Here is an 18,777-nt window from a genome sequence, read left to right as displayed (position 1 = left end):
ACTAACCCAAATATTTTTAGTTAATTCGAACAAAACTAAACCAAACATTTTTAGTTAATTCGAACAAAACTAAACGAAACATTTTTAGTTAATTAGAACAAATCTAATTCAGTCAAATATATAAAAAAAACAACCAAACATTTTAGGTTAATGTAAACAAATCTAAAAAAAACTCAACCAAGCTTTTGGGGATAATTCAGAGCAAATTTTTGCTGTGGAGTTAGTTGAATTAAATTCTAATTGGGAACAATTTGTTGGAGCAACCATGATACATCCGCTTAACACGCCTGCTTTTCAATAATGTTCGATGTGGTAATGATAATGTGTTCATACCTGAAAGCAGGTTCGAACAGACTCTGTACCGTGTCAAATGCGCGTGATGGGGCAATGTGGCTGACACGGAGCCGGCAGACAGGCATTTCCTCTCTGTATTGTATTCCCCCAATAAATCTTCCAGAAACATGGTTTTGATGCTTTTGTTCTGTAGTTTTCCGGCAGTCGATCCCCCCTTTTAACCATGGACAAAACACGGAAGTGTCATCCTAGCGTTGACGAGAATAATTGAAAATATGTAAATGAACGATGATGCATGCGTAGATGTACAGGGACAGGATGGAAAGCGGAATATGTTGTCCACAGTTCCATCACAATCCGCAGCATGCTTACGAAATAGTGACAAGTTACCGGTTTAACTGCAACTATATTTGTGGCAGTGTGTTATTGGAAAATGGCTCTTCAGTTTGAATTTGTCATAAGAGAAATTAGAGCTGTGTTTACTGCACAACAACCATATGCTCCACAGGAGCTATTCAGAAATTAATGTTTCATTGGTTAAGACCACTGAACGTTATATATAGGGTGTTTCCGTGACCATGTAACAAATTTTCAGGGATGATGGAAGGGAACAAAAGCATCGTTATGAGATAAAGAACCCCTGTCTCGAAACACCTCGTTCAGAAGTTATAAGGGTTCCAAAACTATTGGCACAAGAAGGGTATGCAACCCATAAACTTGTAAGGAGCCTCCACGAAAGGGTAATGGACTTGACCTGGGGAAACTAACAGATATGGTGTTTGTTTATGGACATAAGAGATAAGAAACCTCACTCCGAAAACGCTACTCAATGTTAATTTATCAAAATTGCTTTTGGAAGGTAGAAGGTGATGCGGAATCCCTTCTTCTGAGATGCGAAATTAGCACAGTGGCCTTGGTCCCACTTTACCTGTAGGTCCAGTCCCAATAAGCATATTTGAGCCTAAATAGTCTCAACAAAACCAGAGTTTAACCAAAATTTGGAAGATCTCGGTTTCTAGCTTTAATAAGTACGTATATTACTAAATTTAACCATTACTACATCATACATAACCAAGATTAATGCATTTATAGCAGTTGTTAAAAATTGCATCCTTCAGCTTTGATGCAGGCATGTTCACTCTGTCGCATGCGTTCTAACATCTCTGAATTAGTTCTGGCGATTTCACAGTCAGCGAGAATTCTTGCCAGCAGGTCTTCTTCAATATACACAAATGAAAGTACACAACACTTTTTACGTGTTTCAAGTGGGAACAGATCAGGCGAACGTGTTGGCATCCCCTCTCGTCACTATGGTTTTGGCTTATACATAACTAGAGCCCGGATTTGAATGTAATTGCATATTCTAAATACATACCTTGACCAGAAAAATTCCAACGAATTATGTAACTGACATGATTTTTGCATAAGTTTTATGTTACATATTTTTACATATTTTCCAGGATATTAGAACATAATTTACATATTTGCTAATTTACTTTACATAAAAAACATATTTCGCGAATTGTTTCCTATATTTATCCTTTTTCCTATATTTTTGATCTCTGAAACATGGTGAAGAAAATGTGTAGCACATGTGATGTCGTATTTTCTATTCAATGAGATGCATAGTGCTTATGGTCCCCTAAATTTTGACTGGAAGTCAAAAGACAGGCTGAAAAAATAAAACGGGAACTGTTATTTATCGAAAGATGCTGTAGTTTCTCCCCCGCCTCTTTCTGATTACATATTTTAGTGTCGCTTTTAGGTTCAGGCAAAGCACCTAGAAACTTGGCGTCGGTGGACAAGAAAGCTACTTTGCTGTACGTAGAGAGTTACACAATTTGTTCCCTTGTACAAAAAGTACAATGGTAGCTATGCATTTTCATTGCATTGTTCTTTCTGTAGACCCTTTTTCTTAGAATTTGTTTACAAAGAGCTCTCTTACATATTCTGCAATAATTTTCGATGTGAAAAGTAATTAATAGTTGACAAAATTGGTTGCTTAAAAGGTACACGTTGCTGTGATTTTTTGAATTTAAATTTAACACAAATATTAATATGAACAACTTGTCCTTAAAATTATATTGAATATTTTCAGAATTTTGAAATTGCTTGGATACTCGATGATTTTTAATATTGCATATTCTTTGATACTACATATTATTTTAATAATTCATATTTAGGTACATTATCAATTATAATGTTACATATTTATGTACATATTTTGCATTTTGATATTACATACGAGTAAAAATCCTGTGAACGAGGCGTTTCTTTATCTCATATTGATGCTCTTGTCCCCGCCATCATCCATGAGAGTTTTTAATTGATTGATTGATTTGCTTTATTTTACTTCGCTTCTTGTGCCACTTTTGGCTAATTTGCGAAGATAGGAATGAGTGATGATATGATGAAATGTGAAAGTTTTTAAGATGGTCACGGAAACACGCTGTATAATTGGAACACCCGTCACAATGTCGACTGGCTTTGAAAAGTGTTCCCACTTTTGCGACTAGTTCAGCCATGTCTCGAGGTAAGCACACATGTCGATCTCATAGGATAGCCTTTTTGCTTCGCTACCAAACAAAAAAAATGATTTAGTCATATTCATGTATTTTGTGTTGCAAGTGGCACTTATTAAGTGGTTCTTCACTATATTAATGATTGTCATGTGTTGCTTCTAACAATGTATCCATTGTTAAGTGTGTAACATGGTAACGTTCGTGTTAGGCGTTTGGATGTACAAATCAACGAAATAATTGGTCGAATGTCCACTTCTATCGGTAAGAACAATTTTAAAAATATGTATATAGTACGCCTAAATGAACAGATATTTGTAGTTGTAAAACATTTGATGAAGGTAATTAAATGTTACGCCGAAAGTCACGCATTTATGGATATGTTTGCGCACACAATGTTCCATACACTATCACAAGTGATTCAACTTTGTAATAACAAGATTAAAAGTTCTCCATTTAAATATATTAGATTAACTTTGGTTGCGTAATGCACGCACCCTCTCCACGTTTTCTTGTTTCAAGAATCGAGCTATTGCTATTGACGTGCTGTATTCTTTACTGTTCTCAATTTATGAAATTTTATCTCGATATTTTATGTTAAATTTATATACATGTGTATCTAGGTCGTAAAATAAAAGAGACAATTAACCTGTCTGTAATATATGCATTTAAAATTAAACCAAAATTAAGTCGCAATCAATAGAAAGTAAAAACCTAAGTGTGTGCAAATATTATTTGTCAGTCTATTTGGTACTCTACTAATTTGTTTTCATTACTGTTTGGTGCTGCCATCTGGAGAACAAAATGATCGGTCTTTTGCCTGTGGTGTCGCATTTATAAGTAAATATAATGAGTAGTTCCGTGTCTTAAAGTTTTACTCTTTACGATATGATATTCTTTCTTGACATAATATGTGTTTCTAATTCTTCGATGGTGCCCAAGGCCCTAGCATCAATTAAACCGGGCCGCGAGGGGTTATCTTGAAATGTTTCATTTTAGTTTACACAGCAATTCTCGTCAACAAATATGTTGATGTGAAAATATTCTCACAATAATGAAACTTTTGGGTGTACAAAATGCAACATGTCAATGAGAAAAAGCATTTATCACTAAGTTAATTTGAGGAAACTACAAGATGTCAATATTTCCAATGCTTTGCAAATAATTTAAACATATTTTAGATTTGTCAATAGTCCCAGATGCAATTGAGTTGTTTCTCTAAGTCCAATTTATGCACAGATAGGCTAATCGCGAGTGGATCTACAGGACCTACCGGATATCGAACCCGGTAGATTACAAGGCTATGACGTTACCACTACGCCAACCCCAGATGCAATTGAACTATTATTACTTTGTATTAATTGATTTATAAATATTTAATTTCAAGGGTACATGTAAAGGTAGGAGTTTAAAAAATATACTAATAATGTCCAAAATTAAAGCAACAAATGGAAATTCTTTCCCGTGTGTCCATTTGACCACATAATACGATCAGGTGATAGTAATATTTATGATATCATAGACAACTGGTTTAAGATAGAAAATAAAACTAACCTTAATGTGCCAGGATTTATCAACAAAATAATCACGATAGTAACAGGTTAAACGTGGCAAATTTATAAAAAAAAATCACACGAGAAAAGGATTTATGTTTGTTGCTTTAATTTTGGACACTAGTGTAGAAAGAGTAAGAATTTTGGAATCAGGGTACAGCCTTTTGAAAAAAAAATACCGGGCCGGGGTCAACAAAGGTTGAGAACCAATGGTCTATAGTACAAAGTGTGGACCTCTTGTGTTTCCTCTTGAACAACAAGATCTTATACGTTGTCCAAAGGATGTCAAAGGACCATGTAGAACATATAGCTCCACACTGTAGTAGAACAAAAAGGGTTGGTTCAGTTTCAAGAAGAAGGACCTTCTTAACCTAATCCTGCGACAGGCTGAAATGAGCGAAAGCAATATTTGTGCTCACAGCGAGCACTTGGAGTTGTAAACTCTGAAGCTGCAGAAGTCAAGGCAGCAGGAAATTTCGGTTGAAGTCCCGCACGTGCTGAAGCTGGGAGCGAGGAGTCTTTTGCCTTCAAAGGAAGCTTCCCGTTACGGCAGCTGTCGGGACTTCTTTGAGAACAGACACCCTACATGATTAATGGCTGCTTTTCGTTGGAAAAGCGCTCAACGGATAAAGCTCGCCTCGAAAGGAAGTACTTGCCTACAGAGAATGAGCCGACCTTAAGTTGAAATGCAAGTAGATATATCTTGGAATCGCTTATGTCTTGAGTCGAGAAAAGTGACCAAAGTGTTTGATCTACATGGACTAATAGTCAGTTAATATTTTATTTGCAGATAGTCAGTTGTGTAGCCACGTATGGGCTAGCCGGGCCCAGTCCCCTCCTAATATTTTACCAAATTATCTTAAAAATATTGATCACTGATTTCAGAATGTTTGCACCAGACTATGTTGAGTTGAATTGGCGTTTTTAAGTCCACTTTATGCACAGTAAGGCTAATCGGGACTGGGCCTACAGTTCAAAGTGGGATCCGAACCTCATGTGCCATCACCGGGTATTGAACCTGAGACCCCTTGATTCCAAGGCGACGACGCTAGCACAATACTTCATGACACATACAGTGCTGATTTAAAAATCATACGTTATCTATTTTTAGCCTGAAGCATCAACTTGGAAATAATTACTTGATCAGTTCTCCTCATGTGTCTACATACTGTTTTAAGTCTACACGGCCAAAATTACAATTAAAATATAAGGTTAGTTCAAAAATAGCATTTTATGAACGTAATAGTCGGAAACTATTATTTATTTAGCCCACCTTCGTGACCGAGTTGTTAGCACAGCGCGTAACTTCATGGCTTCATATGATTACTTATCCTCATCTTGACGATTAGCCAAAATTTTCAGAAAATCGAAGTGATATAAACCAAATCAACCCGTCAAATAAGCATTAATACGAATTTTCAGGAACTATTCGCAACACATTGTATTATCTTTAGTACCACTCGAAAAATATTTATTTTCGCTACGCCTCTGCAAATAGGCCAACTGTCAAAGTCCAAAGAAATTTCTGAGGGACTGAAGTGTGCTGTTGATGGGAACAGAAGTTGAAAGCTGATACCATTTGAATTTCTTTATCTAATAATAAGTGTGCTCTAAGTTTCTTGGCCATTGTGGATTGAGGCATGCATGGAATGGAACATAGCCAGCCTATCAGTGTGAGGGAGAACCGTGATGGTAAGATTGTGTGACGGCGAGGAAGATCTGTTAGGATGGAGGTTTCTGAAAGTGAGTATAGGATGGGAGGGAAAGTGTATGTTAAACTATAACAAAAAGGGTTGTTGACCAAAGCTGCTGTAAGTTGCAACGCCCTCTACTTCAATGCCTAACTGAACACAAGTCCTGACAAAAGTCAGCCCCTAACTTTCTATGTCGGGAACAAGAGATTTAATTTTTATCTCTCAAGCCTCGATGGGTAAAAAACAACACAAATTTCAAAGATTACACACTATTTTATGAAGACACATGTATATCAATCTTCACATATAAGTTTACAAACAACATAGAGATTTATATCCGTTGCTTTAAATTAGCCACTTAATGCCAGAAAGGATGAAAAGATGAATTCTTATAACATATCAGTTACCATCTAAAACACATGAACATTCATAATTAATGAAAAATTTAGTATGCTGACCAAGGCAGTAATTTATTTTATTATAAAACATAAACTAAACGTAACGTTTCAACCTTCTAGCAAGGTCTTCTTCAGACTCTGCACCAAGTACAAATGTAACAAGATACAAAAACAGGGCATTATATATACACACAAACATTACTTCCCTCCAGACTATTTGAAAGTTGTTCTGGAACATTCTAGCAGGTGGCTTTCTCTTGTTAACTTTACTTTCACCTGAAAGTCAATGTGGTTGGACTCTTTATCTCACGCTCTATTCTTCTTCCATCTTCTCTCCTCTTTCTCTCTTGTCTTTTCCACTCTTTCTAACACCTTCTTCCATTCTTTGTTTATCATCAGTCTATTAGGTTCTAGCCTAAGCCTAGCATTGGCTGAATTCCCTTGTCAACTGTACTTTCACCTAAAAGGCTAAACATATTTACTTCCATCTAGAATGTGGTTGGACTCTTTATCTCACGCTCTTTTTCCTTCATTCTTCTTCCTTCTTCTCTCCTCTTTCTGTCTTGTCCTTTCCACTCTTTCTAACACCTTCTTCCATTCTTTGTTTAACTTCAGTCCTCCATTCCAGTTCATTGTGTCTTCTTCACATTTCTTCTCTATTTCCTTGGCCTCCTTCCATGTTATGTTTGTGTGTATATATATATATATATATATATATATCGTCCTGTTTTTGTATCTTATTACATTTGTACTTGGTGCAGAGTCTGAAGAAGACCTTGCCAGAAGGTTGAAACGTTACGTTTAGTTTATGTTTTATAATAAAATAAATTACTGCCTTGGTCAGCATATTGAGTTTTTCATATCATGGAAACAAGGCTTAATGGCGTCATAATTAATGTTGTGGAATTCTCATGAAACACGAAAGTTTCTGTACGTAATCACTGCCGTACATTCGCGTATCGCCAAGAAACGAAAAATCCAATCAAAACTATTCTTGGTCTCCTTTTTAAGTTTTGTCATGTTCTTGTTGATCCTCGTTCTTATTTTTTTCGAATATAGGCGTAACTTGACGGAGGTAAATTTTCATGTTTATTACATTGTAGACGTTCATGGTACTTTTGTTAATCTCCTGGGACCCAAGGACCAAAGTAGTGAGTAATTTTTATGATTTCACAAGTGTAATAGTTAGCAAAATAGTCATGGGTGCTATTTTCATGCGATATATATATTTTTTCTGCCCCCCCTTTAAAATTTAAACTCCACGTTCGACTGTGATTCTCCGCCCAAGTTAGGTATGAAATTACGCCATTAGGTAGAAATATAGAGGCGAGTCCATTCACTTGTTCTGGCAAGCACAAAAACTGTGCCGTCAGCACTATAGGTCCTTTCTACTCTTACCGCGGCCGGTCCTAGTTCTGGTAAGGGAAGTGGGGAGCGCGAATTACGCCGCAGACATACAGGCAACAGCGGTGGCGCCGAGAGTTACGGCACGGAGGAAAAAAGTACTACGTGAACCTCGTTCTACTGGCTGCTACGTTTCTTATCGTGCTGGCTTGGTCGCTTCCCCGCTCCCCACTTCCCTTGCCAGCATTAGGATCGGCCGCCATAACAGTAGAAAAGGTTATGACACATTTTTAATATTGAAGTTTACCAAGTCCAATTAATGACTCTCCTTCTATATAAAGTTGCATGTGGCATAATTAATATTATTCGAAGTAACAAACGTTAACGTGATTTAACAATTCAACAATATAAAACCTTAAATACGGAGGCTCGTTACAAAGTTCGCTTTATGCACAGGTCAATCGCAACTGGGCCTTCAGTTGAAACTAGGTTCTGAAATACTGAACGTGCATCTCCAACAGGAATAGAACACGGGAATTAATCCCTGCCTTATTCGGGATGCACTTTGAAGAACATAGAAAAGAGGTTCTGCTCGTTGGTGACACTATTTATTAAAAGGAGCGAAACATTTTTTTTGATCATACTCCAGTGATAAATTGATCAAAGCTGGGAAAAGTTGTTCATTTCCTTTGATACGGAGAAATGTAGTCACCACGTAACTACTCGCAAACATTTAAATTCCAAGTGTTCTGCACTCTTCTAGCCGGTATGTTGGAAATTTTCCCAACTCTGGAAGCATTAAATTTACACTACCTTGTCCATACAGTCAACAGTAGAAAATTAAAGTTTTTCATGTAAGAAACATGAAATATAGAGAGTGTGGAACCCAATTTTCGCCGCCAATGACATAAAATGCACAAACGCTTCAATTTTCAAAATCTTCTAATCAGATATTCTTTCATTCCTTTCCTATCCTGTCAGCAGCCTAGAAGACCGTTAGTACGTTAATTCTATGTATTTATCGGCGTGTATTTTGTAAAGGAATATGGCCACTGTAGAAACTGAACGTTGCATTTTTGCAGTTCAGAGAAATATCTTGCTGGAATGTTGAAAGCATCACGTGCGATACCATTTTCTAGTAAAACCTTTGAAATACAGTGCGTTGTTTAGGAGCGGTAGGGATAAGGTTGGTCAACATTTCCGTGACCACCACATATACCGTCAATTTAGTCATTCGGCTGAAGTTCTTACTTCGCCTATATTACCTGGAGGAAAGGTCTTGTATTGCATTGAGAAATCGACCATCACGTTCCATGTTGGTTAACATCAAACCTCCAGGGGTTCCAGGTTAGAAATCCGACCTGAGCATGTGTGTTCTTGTGAGTGTACCTTCATCTATTTTATCACATCACTTGCACTTTTAAGCTTTTATCCCTCTTAGGAAAGAACTTTTAGATAATAGTGCTTCCCTCGTATACCTTGAATGGTGCAAAATGGCCATATGTGCAGACACATCCAAAAGTTTTAACTCATTCTAACTCATTCATTCATCACTCATACTCATTAACCAAAAATTACATGAAAGCTAAGCTAAATAACAAAGACCAAACATACCTTAAAAGGGGGAAAATCCATATTAATTATGTCTACAAGGGGAGGGAAAATACTTGTTTTGTGAAATAAAAGCTGAGTTGGATATACTGTGATTGTATTGATATACCACAATTTGCAATTCCCCTGTAATTTTAAGCTACAGTGTATGTACGTCCGTAAACCAAGTCAATAAATATTTCATTGTGAACTATCATAACCAAAACAAGGATAGATATGAAGTAGCAACCGTTTGGTACTACATTTCTCGATTATTCGACCATTCTTCTTTCACCCGGTGGTCTGTGAGAGAAAGTAGTCCGTACCAATGTAACCATTCGCATTTGTTTACATGATGCCTGTTCTGTTATTATCGGTCCAGAATATCAGTGTAAAAGATTGGTACAAACTCAATGCAACCATGGGTTTAGATATGGATTATTTTTTGCGATAGCACGTCGAGACATCTACAAAGTTTACTAGATGCAGTGAACAAAAGGGCACAATACATTTCATGGAACCTACCTGTATCTCCAGGGTGATATCTCTTCTTGGCGGGCCGAATGATGACGTCACGCACAGAACCGATAAGCCGAAGCTCGGAACTACTTTGCAGTGCGCAGTCGTCCCCGTCGTTGGAGCAGTTCACCATTACTTGCAAGAGGCTGCTCCCAACCGCCTCTTGAGGAATGGCCAGTGGGACTATGCCATGACCTGGAAGAACACAGAGAATCAACGTCATTAGCGCCATACAAGGGTAGACAGCGGGGTGCATTGTCTATAGCTAAGGCTTAATAAGATAACGTCTATTGTGCTCCTTTGTCTTTGTTCCGAAAGCGCGGGAGAATATACGAGGGTGGAGACAAAAGAATGGGAGCAAAACGGGCAAGTAAGTCTCTCAAATTAAACGAAGAACGCTTAATGGAGATGAAATAACCCAAGGCCGGAGATTTATTTAGTCGTGGGAGAATTCCATGGTAACAAAGGATAAGACATCCGTTTCTCCTGTCGACCATCTTTTAAGGGATGAAGATTGTGCTTTTGTGCTGGGAGTTGTATTGCAGAATGGGACACGAGGCTTTTCCCTGGGATATAAAAAGCCGCAATCTGGTGTGAATCCATAACGTTTCGTGACCGTACTTAGCGTTTCATTGATATTCAATCTGATCTCAGGCCAATTGGACTTATTTTATAATTGTCAATAAAACACTCCAAATGCTGACCAAGGCAGAATTTCTTATAACATAACAGTGTTTCCACCCTCTAACAGGGTTTTCTTCAGACAAAGTCTCAAACAAAAATATTTTAGTTTAGTTTAGTTTAGTTTGAATCTTTGTCTGAAGAACACTCTGTTAGAGGGTGGAAACATAATGTTTATAGTGTGTTACAGTGGCGGCGATTGAGTTGCAAAACCGGGGGGTAAGGTTCTAAAACAGGAGGGCAAAGACAATTTATTTCCCTTTGATAAGGTTTAGCACAGTGCGGGGGCAAAAGTGGCGAAAGGTCGGGTGGGGCTTCTGCCCACCCCTAATCATCGCCACTGGTCAGCATTTTAAGTATTTTATTAAACATGGAATCAAGGCTTAATAGTCTTACAAATGTCAAGATCAAAGATGTCTAAATGTTCTGCGAAGACAAATATGAACTAACAGGTTTATATTCTTTGGCTTTGTTGTTATGATGTTGCGAGACAATGGTATACATGTACAGATTTTACAACTGGCGACGATTGATTGATTGATTGATTTGGTGTTTTAAGCCCACTTTATACACAGTAAGGCTAATCGGGTCTAGACCTAGAGTTTAAAGTGGGATCCGAACCATTGGTGCCTCCACCGGGTATCGAACCAGGGACCCCTTGATTACAAGGCGACGACGCTACCACTGCGCCATCGGGGAGACAACTGGCGACGAGAATGATATAACTACAAATCCACAGAATATAAATATTTTAGATCACATCTAGCCCCACTTCCTAGAATATTTAGCTCCATTTGTTCTTGACATTAAGCATATACAGGATGTCTTAAATCTCTCCATGTGTGGGAAAAACATTTTTCTTTGCAAGTGAGACGCAAAAGTGCCCTGACTTATGCCGAGCGCATCCACCTGAATACATGCATTGACTTGAGCCTGGCTTTCGAAGGTCACCACATCGAGCACATTATGTGGCACTTCAATTCTAAAGTGATATTTCCTATGTATGGGGACTTTTGAAATACCATGTAGAATACCAGTTGAATTCAAAACGTACATCTGTAAATTTAATTGAAAAACAAGCTCAAACTTTCTTGGAGGCGTGTGGGTGTGAACATGTAACATCGAAAAGATATATCTACACTTAATGGCATGTTTAATTGACAGTTCCACTGTTGAGGGAGGAGAAGCGACACAGTTTTGAAACTTAGGAACACAAATATCACACTGATAAGTTGTGAAATAACTGGAAACCACACTGGACAGTCCTGGATGTGCTGTAACACCCTAAAATGACTATTTTTCTACCACCGTTATTTTGGCATCGATAACGTTATACAGAAATTTTCCAAGAACGAAACATGTCACGTAGTATTCTTATACAGAGTGCTGCAGCATTCATAGCGTATTTTGAATAGTAAATGACGGCGATGCTGACAACACTGCCGTTATACTGTGCATAAATTGCCATTTACTGAGACTATGTCTCACTTGATGTTTCTTGTTACACTATGAAGTGTGGTGCCACAGTGGAATGCAAGACTGTGCACGTATTTCTTGCGCCAGACATTTGCACATACCTGAGTTCCCGTTATGGTTGCATCCCGTGGCCAGCTCGGTCCCCACATTTGTTGTCTTCGGACTTCGCATAATACAGGGTGCGATAAAAAGATCTGATGGTTTGTAAGTAAAAATAACGAACGTATTAGACACCATTTGTACACGGTTATTAATTCAACAGATTGGGGTACATGTGCCATTTAACAGGCAGTAAAAAATAATCTTTACAACAAAGGCTTAGGTTTTGAAGATGACATCATCCAAGTGGTATCCAGGTCTAGCCATGTATGCAGCAAAACAATCTGGCGGTTTCATTGGTGCGTAGCAATGCCAGAACGTGTCTGGGGGGAAGGGTCGAGGCTTGATCAGCTGCTGCGCATCAGTGTTGCCACATGAAGGGAAATTTCCCTTTGCAGGGAAATTCGGACCGAAACTTTAGCCAAAAGGGAAAAGGTAATTTCGATTAAAAATACCACAATTGCAGGGAAATTTTAAGGTCATTTGACTACATTATTACAGTTCATGTTAATTTTGAATTTCATATCCACATTTTTATGTTATTTATTTATTTTGCTATTCCTACTTGTTTCTGCTCCTCTAAGTTTATTGTACGTTGCTTTTATGCATCTTTGGATCAATAGTAACGATGAGGATTAACGATTAAATGGATTCCTGACCAGGATTCAAACCTGGGGCAACTGATCAGGAATTGAGGAAACCTAAATGTGTTATTTTAAAAAATATTTTTTATTCAAACGAATAACGAATTGAACGGAATACTTAACTACATACTACTACTGCTTCCACCACCACCACTAATAATGCTGCTACTACCACTACTAATAATAATTATTTTTATAAAATTTACTTAGGTGAAGGGAAAAATTGGTCCAAAAAGGGAAATTTTGCCCCTTGCAACACTGCTGCGCAAGCGACGCCAGGTCAGTAGCCATGAAGCATTTGTCGTGGAAACATTTTTAAAAGTGGTGATTCGTTTGGTACAACCTAGCGTCAATTCCGCCAACACTTCAACGTGGGTCGAAGGAACACAGTTTTGTTATGGGTGCATAACTTCAGAGAAACAGGGTCAGCTGTAAAACGGAAGTCAACAGGTCGTTCATGGTCAGCCAGGACACCAGAAAACATCGTGCGTGTACAACAAGCTGTGGAGACTAGTCCAAACCGGTCAGCTCGTAAACACGCTTATGCATCTCTCTGATCGCAGCGTACGGCGAATACTGCATTATGATTTACACTGTCACCCGTACAAAATGGCCGTGGTTCAACAATTAAAGCCTCAAGATTAGGCAAATCGTGTAACATTTTAACAGCAAACGATTGATGTGCTGACTGATGACATGGTTCTCATGATGAGCGACGAAGCTCATTTCCATTTATCGGGTTTTGTGAACAAGCATAACTTCCGCTATTAGTCTGTTCAAAACCCTCGAGAGATCCATGAACGTCCCCTTCACAGTGCCAAAGTGACAGTGTGGTGTGGGGTTTTGAAGAATTGTGTAATTTGGTCGTACTTCCTTGAGGGGAATGCGGGGGAAACAGTTACGATAAGTGCAGAGCTTTACCTGTCAATGCTGGAGAATTTCCTGTTACCCGAACTGAGGTACCAGCACGCATGTGGTTCCAGCAAGGTGGGGCAACTGCCCACACAGCAAGGATTGTGATGATTTTTTAAAGGCGAAGTTTCCCTGGTCGCCTCATTTCTCGTAAGGGTCACATTGCTTGGCCAGCCCGTTCTCCAGATCTCAGTTTTTGTGATTATTTCTTGTGGAGATACCTGAAATCGAGAGTGTACGTCAACAAACCACGCACATTGGACGAACTTAAAGGGGCCATACGCCAGGAAGTCGCTGCCATACCAAATCAAATGTTGGGGTGTGATTTTGACAGCTTCGGCAGGAGACTTGAAGAGTGCATGGCGAGAAATGGACACCACTTGGATGACATCATATTCAATACCTAAGCTTTTGTTGTAAATCAATTCTTTACTGCCTATTAAATGGCACATGTACCCCAGTCTGTTGAATGCATAACCATGTTGTGTAGTATATTCGTTATTTTTACATACAAACCATCAGATCTTTTTGCAGCACCCTGTATAAGATTTACTTAAGCAAGAAGTATTCCAAACACACCCTGTTACGACCTTGAAACTGAAGGATCGCATCCCGACTAACATCGAGTAATGTACAGCGTCCTAAGTCGCTCGGAAGAAAGTGTGGCGTTCCGCGGTACGCATTTGTCAGGGGACACATTCAAACATTAACTGGTAAATGGCATTCCTTTTTGTACAATTAGGTACCAAGGTCATTCAAAAAAAATATTTTTTATATATAATTGTGACTTCAAAAAATGCCATTGTGCACATGAGTTGATTCTTGATTGTTTTTCATTAATTTTCATATAAATCTTAATTATCTATTTATCTTGATGTAGAGTTTACCTTTTTCTTAGTTTATTTTAACTTTTTCTACTTATTTCTGAATTGTATTTCTAAATTTCTAATGTATTGCATTGGATCTTAATAACCATACACATTATGATGATATGTCTTCATTCTATCTCAATGTTTCTCCTTCAAATCTTTCATAGAATCAAAATTGCCATCTATCGTTATTCTCTTAAGCTCGCTCATATTACTAAATTTTGAGGAATGAAGAAATATGTGACAGTATACATTAAACAAATGGAAATAAGTTTGCAGTGGGCATTCAAGTGTGGAAATTAGGGGCGATGGACTTTACAATATGGAGGGTAGTGGGCACTAAAATGTGGAAATAAGGGCGGTGGGCATTAAAGTGTGGAAATTAGAGGGAGATGTATTTTACAGTGCGGTAGTGGATACGTGGAAATTAAGAAATATGGGGATTTATAATGTGGATATAAAAGCGGTACACATTGAAAATGTGGATATAAGGGAAATGGATATTACAATGTAAAACAAAGTAATTAATCTTATACCATTATCATTACTTAATTCATGAAGACTTTCTTTACCAATCGTTGGTTTAAATGTCTCTTCTTTGCCAATCTGCGCATTACAGTCACCTAACAGAATTTTCATATCATACTGAGAAAATTTATCAAAGACCTGTTCTAACTCTGCATAAAAATCATCTTTAGTGTTATCATCTAATACTGTTGATGATGTTGTCTGCTTCTATTGAAATGAAATGGTGTAACGCCCACTACAGGCAAACGCGCGGAATTTTCATGCCAGAAGTCTGCAGGTTTCTAGGGTGAAACATTTTCGTTGGCCGCGCCTCCAAATGCCCTCTCGTGTAATTCCGCGTCTCTTCGTTTAGCTCCGGTAAGTGTCATGCTCGGCCACGCTGTAGACGAGCATGGAATATATTCCGTGGTTTGGCGCGTGGCGGCAAGGTACATGGGTGCACTACCGTCGGAAAGGCACACAGAATTTTCGTCTCGGTTTGAGGCGTTCCCAGCATTTCCGTGTTGATTTTTTAGCGTATTTCTTAAGCTCTTGGACATGGCATTTGTCCTGAAATTATCCTCGCAATCGCATTATCCGGCAGGAAAGGACATAGGAGAAGACAAAGGCGAGAAGATCTTTGACGCGGAGGTAGCGAAATAAATTACCCACCGAAAGGGAACGTGTCAGAAGTGACGAAGCGGAAACAGGAGAAGGGACACGGATTGATTTCCAGCTTCGACCTCGACTCGAGCTTCCGGTGCGACAGCCTGCGCCCTCTGAAGCGTCGTCCGGCCCCGCTGACCGTCGGCGTCTTCCAAAGGGGGGGTCGTTTCCCTGGAACTAATCGGTCGTCTCTTCTACGCGGCGACACGGAGAGGCACGATAAGGAGAACGGTGGGGCAACGCAGGACAAGAGAATTGGATGCGAAAGGGCGGAAAGGTGGAAAAGCGCCACGAAACAGGGTTCCGCCACCGTGTGAATAACCCACAATTCTCGTGGTATTTGTATCGACGACGTCATCTTGGCTCTCTAAGCACAGTGCAAGATTGGATATCCTAAAATTTATCTCCTCAACAGATTCTATAACAGTTGGGCTGAAAAGTTCGTAGGCTAACATAGTAAAAAATATTTTTTTGACATTTTTTTTATTATTCAATATAGTTGCCTTTGAGGGCGATACAACGATTATAGCGGTCATACAATTTTTCGATGCCATTTTTATAGTACGATTTCTCTTTAGCCTCAAAATAGGCCTCAGTTTCGGCGATTACTTCTTCATCAGTGCTAAATTTCTTTCCAGCGAGCATTCTTTTAAGGTCTGCAAACAGGAAAAAGTCACTGGGGGCCAGATCTGGAGAATATGGTGGATGGGGAAGCAATTCGTAGTCTAATTCATATAATTTTGCCATCGTTTTCATTGATTTGTGACACGGTGCATTGTCTTGATGAAACAGCACTTTTTTCTTCTTCAAATGGGGCCGTTTTTTCGTGATTTCATCCTTTAAACGCTCCAACAAAGCTATGTAATAATCGCTGTTGATGGTCTGGCCCTTTTTGAGGCAATCGATGAATATAATACCATGCGCATCCCAGAATACTGATGCCATAACCTTGCCAGCCGACTGTTGCGTCTTTCCACGCTTTGGATTCGGTTCATCACGTGCAGTCCACTCGGCTGACTGTCGATTGGACTCTGGAGTGTAGTTATCGAGCCATGTTTCATCCATTGTAATATATCGACGGAAAAATTCGTGTTTATTACGGTTGAATATCGCTAAACATTACTCCGAATCATCAAAACGTTGTTGCTTTTGATCGATTGTGAGCACGCGCGGCACCCATTTTGCACACAGCTTTCGCATGTTCAAATATTCATGCACAATATGTCCAACACGTTCCTTTGATATTTTTAAAGTCTCAGCTATCTCGATCAACTTCACTTTACGATCATTTAAAATTATTTTGTGGACTTTTTTGATGTTTTCGTCGGTAACAGCCTCTTTGGGGCGTCCACTGCGTGCATCGTCTTCGATGCTCATTTCGCCTCGTTTAAATTTAGCAAACCACTTCTCAACGGTTGATTTTCCTGGTGCAGAGTCCGAATAATGTTTATCAAGCCAAGCCTTGGCTTCAACAGTATTTTCTTTCGCCAAATAGCAATGCTTTATTAACACACGAAATTCTTTTTTATCCATTTTTTCACAATAACAAAAGCTGCTTCACTCACAATGCTATATCTCACGAACTAATTATCCGGCAGCTGTGAAATTTATATACGTATCTTTTGAAGGTTAGTACTAAGTAAAAATCACATGGATTTAATTCTAGTAAATCCATCTATGAGTCAACCTATGAACTTTTCAGCCCAACTGTTATATATAAGTCAAGGACACTTCTGCGTTGAAACATCCCCATTCATTTTCAATGGTATTATTTCAACCCAGAAATGTCCGCGACTGTGCATACGCGTATATGTATGTGTCCTGCAGTGTCGTCGCCAGAAAGTTGCATCTCTTTGCCTGACCCTTTCGTGTTTGCTGAATGTACAATTATTTAAAACTGTCAATAGGATTCGCACAATTGTTTTATAGAACAAAAGAAATGCAGAGAATGCGCGCAAGAGAAGACAGAAAGAAACGTACAAAAGAGAGCGACAGAAAATCAGCAAAAACAGATATGGACGGAATTAGGAAAGAAAGCGAAGGAAAAGAGAGAGAAACAAGACAGATTATAAGGATAGAAAAAGTTAAGAAGAATGTGAGTTAAGTAAACAAGATAAATAGAGAAAGAAGAATTAAGAAAAATAGACACAGGAGAGCAAGAGAGAGAGAATAGAGAAAAGAGGAATAGAGAGAGATAGGAAGAATGGGAGAAAAAGTGGGTAAGAATGGCGAATCAACCCTTCTTAATAGAAATATGTATCATACATCGTTGGAAAGGGTATGAATCAAGAATTCCAGAAATGTAAGATTTAGGGTGAGGTAACAATTGAAAGTGGATGAAAAGTGGTATTACGTTTGAAGAACCTCCATTATAAATGAAACATAATGAGCCTAATTTACGTGCAGATGTAAGGTTAGATGCCTAATTTGTTATTTTTGGCTTGTTAGGTTTAGTTATCTTAGCACAAATAATACAGTGTATTTATGCTAAGAGAACCAAACCTAACAGACCTAACCTAACAACGTAGGCATTTCTCGAGTGACGTCAAAATTCAAGGATGCCCTTACTTTGTGCGATAAGGGAGACAAGTGAAGTCAGTGTCTTCCTTATCGCACAACGCTAGAACAACTTTGAACAATGAAATCGCCAAAAAACACTTATTTCCCAAAATAATTGAAGTAAAATAATTTAAAATAACAAAAATAATTTACAGCTGCTATAAAATAGAAAATTCAATATCCAAATTAAAATTAAAATCATAAATACGGATGAAAAAACTAAATAAAGAAAGTTGAATCCTAGTGGAAATTAACAATCCAGGTTAAAATTAAAGTTCGACCTTGAAATAATGTGTGTTTAGATCATAGATTTCGATAAAGGAAAGCTTCTATGGTAAGTAATGTAAGAAAGTTTATATTATCTCACAGAACATGAACTTCTAATTGAAAAATGCACAGTGCCAAATCGATGCACGAATTAAGTACTAGGAGTGAACATATTTTTCTTTTACG

General features: G+C 38.4%; 1 protein-coding gene across 2 annotated transcripts in view; it reads right to left on the bottom strand.

Annotated features, from left to right (window-relative positions):
- Positions 1-18,777, bottom strand: part of LOC145992043 (C3 and PZP-like alpha-2-macroglobulin domain-containing protein 8) — a 911,691-nt gene that overhangs the window by 382,106 nt on the left and 510,808 nt on the right. For both annotated transcript variants that reach the window (XM_083128164.1, XM_083128165.1), the window contains one exon: positions 9,918-10,106. In XM_083128164.1, the coding sequence (XP_082984290.1) occupies positions 9,918-10,106 (189 nt within the window). The remainder of the gene's footprint in view (positions 1-9,917; positions 10,107-18,777) is intronic.

This window comes from Lepisma saccharinum, chromosome 9 (genome assembly GCF_977018435.1).
Source record: "Lepisma saccharinum chromosome 9, izLepSacc3.1, whole genome shotgun sequence".
NCBI lineage: Eukaryota > Metazoa > Arthropoda > Insecta > Zygentoma > Lepismatidae > Lepisma > Lepisma saccharinum.
The sequence above is the reverse complement of the archived record's forward strand: the minus strand, read 5'-3'. Positions and strand labels throughout refer to the sequence as shown.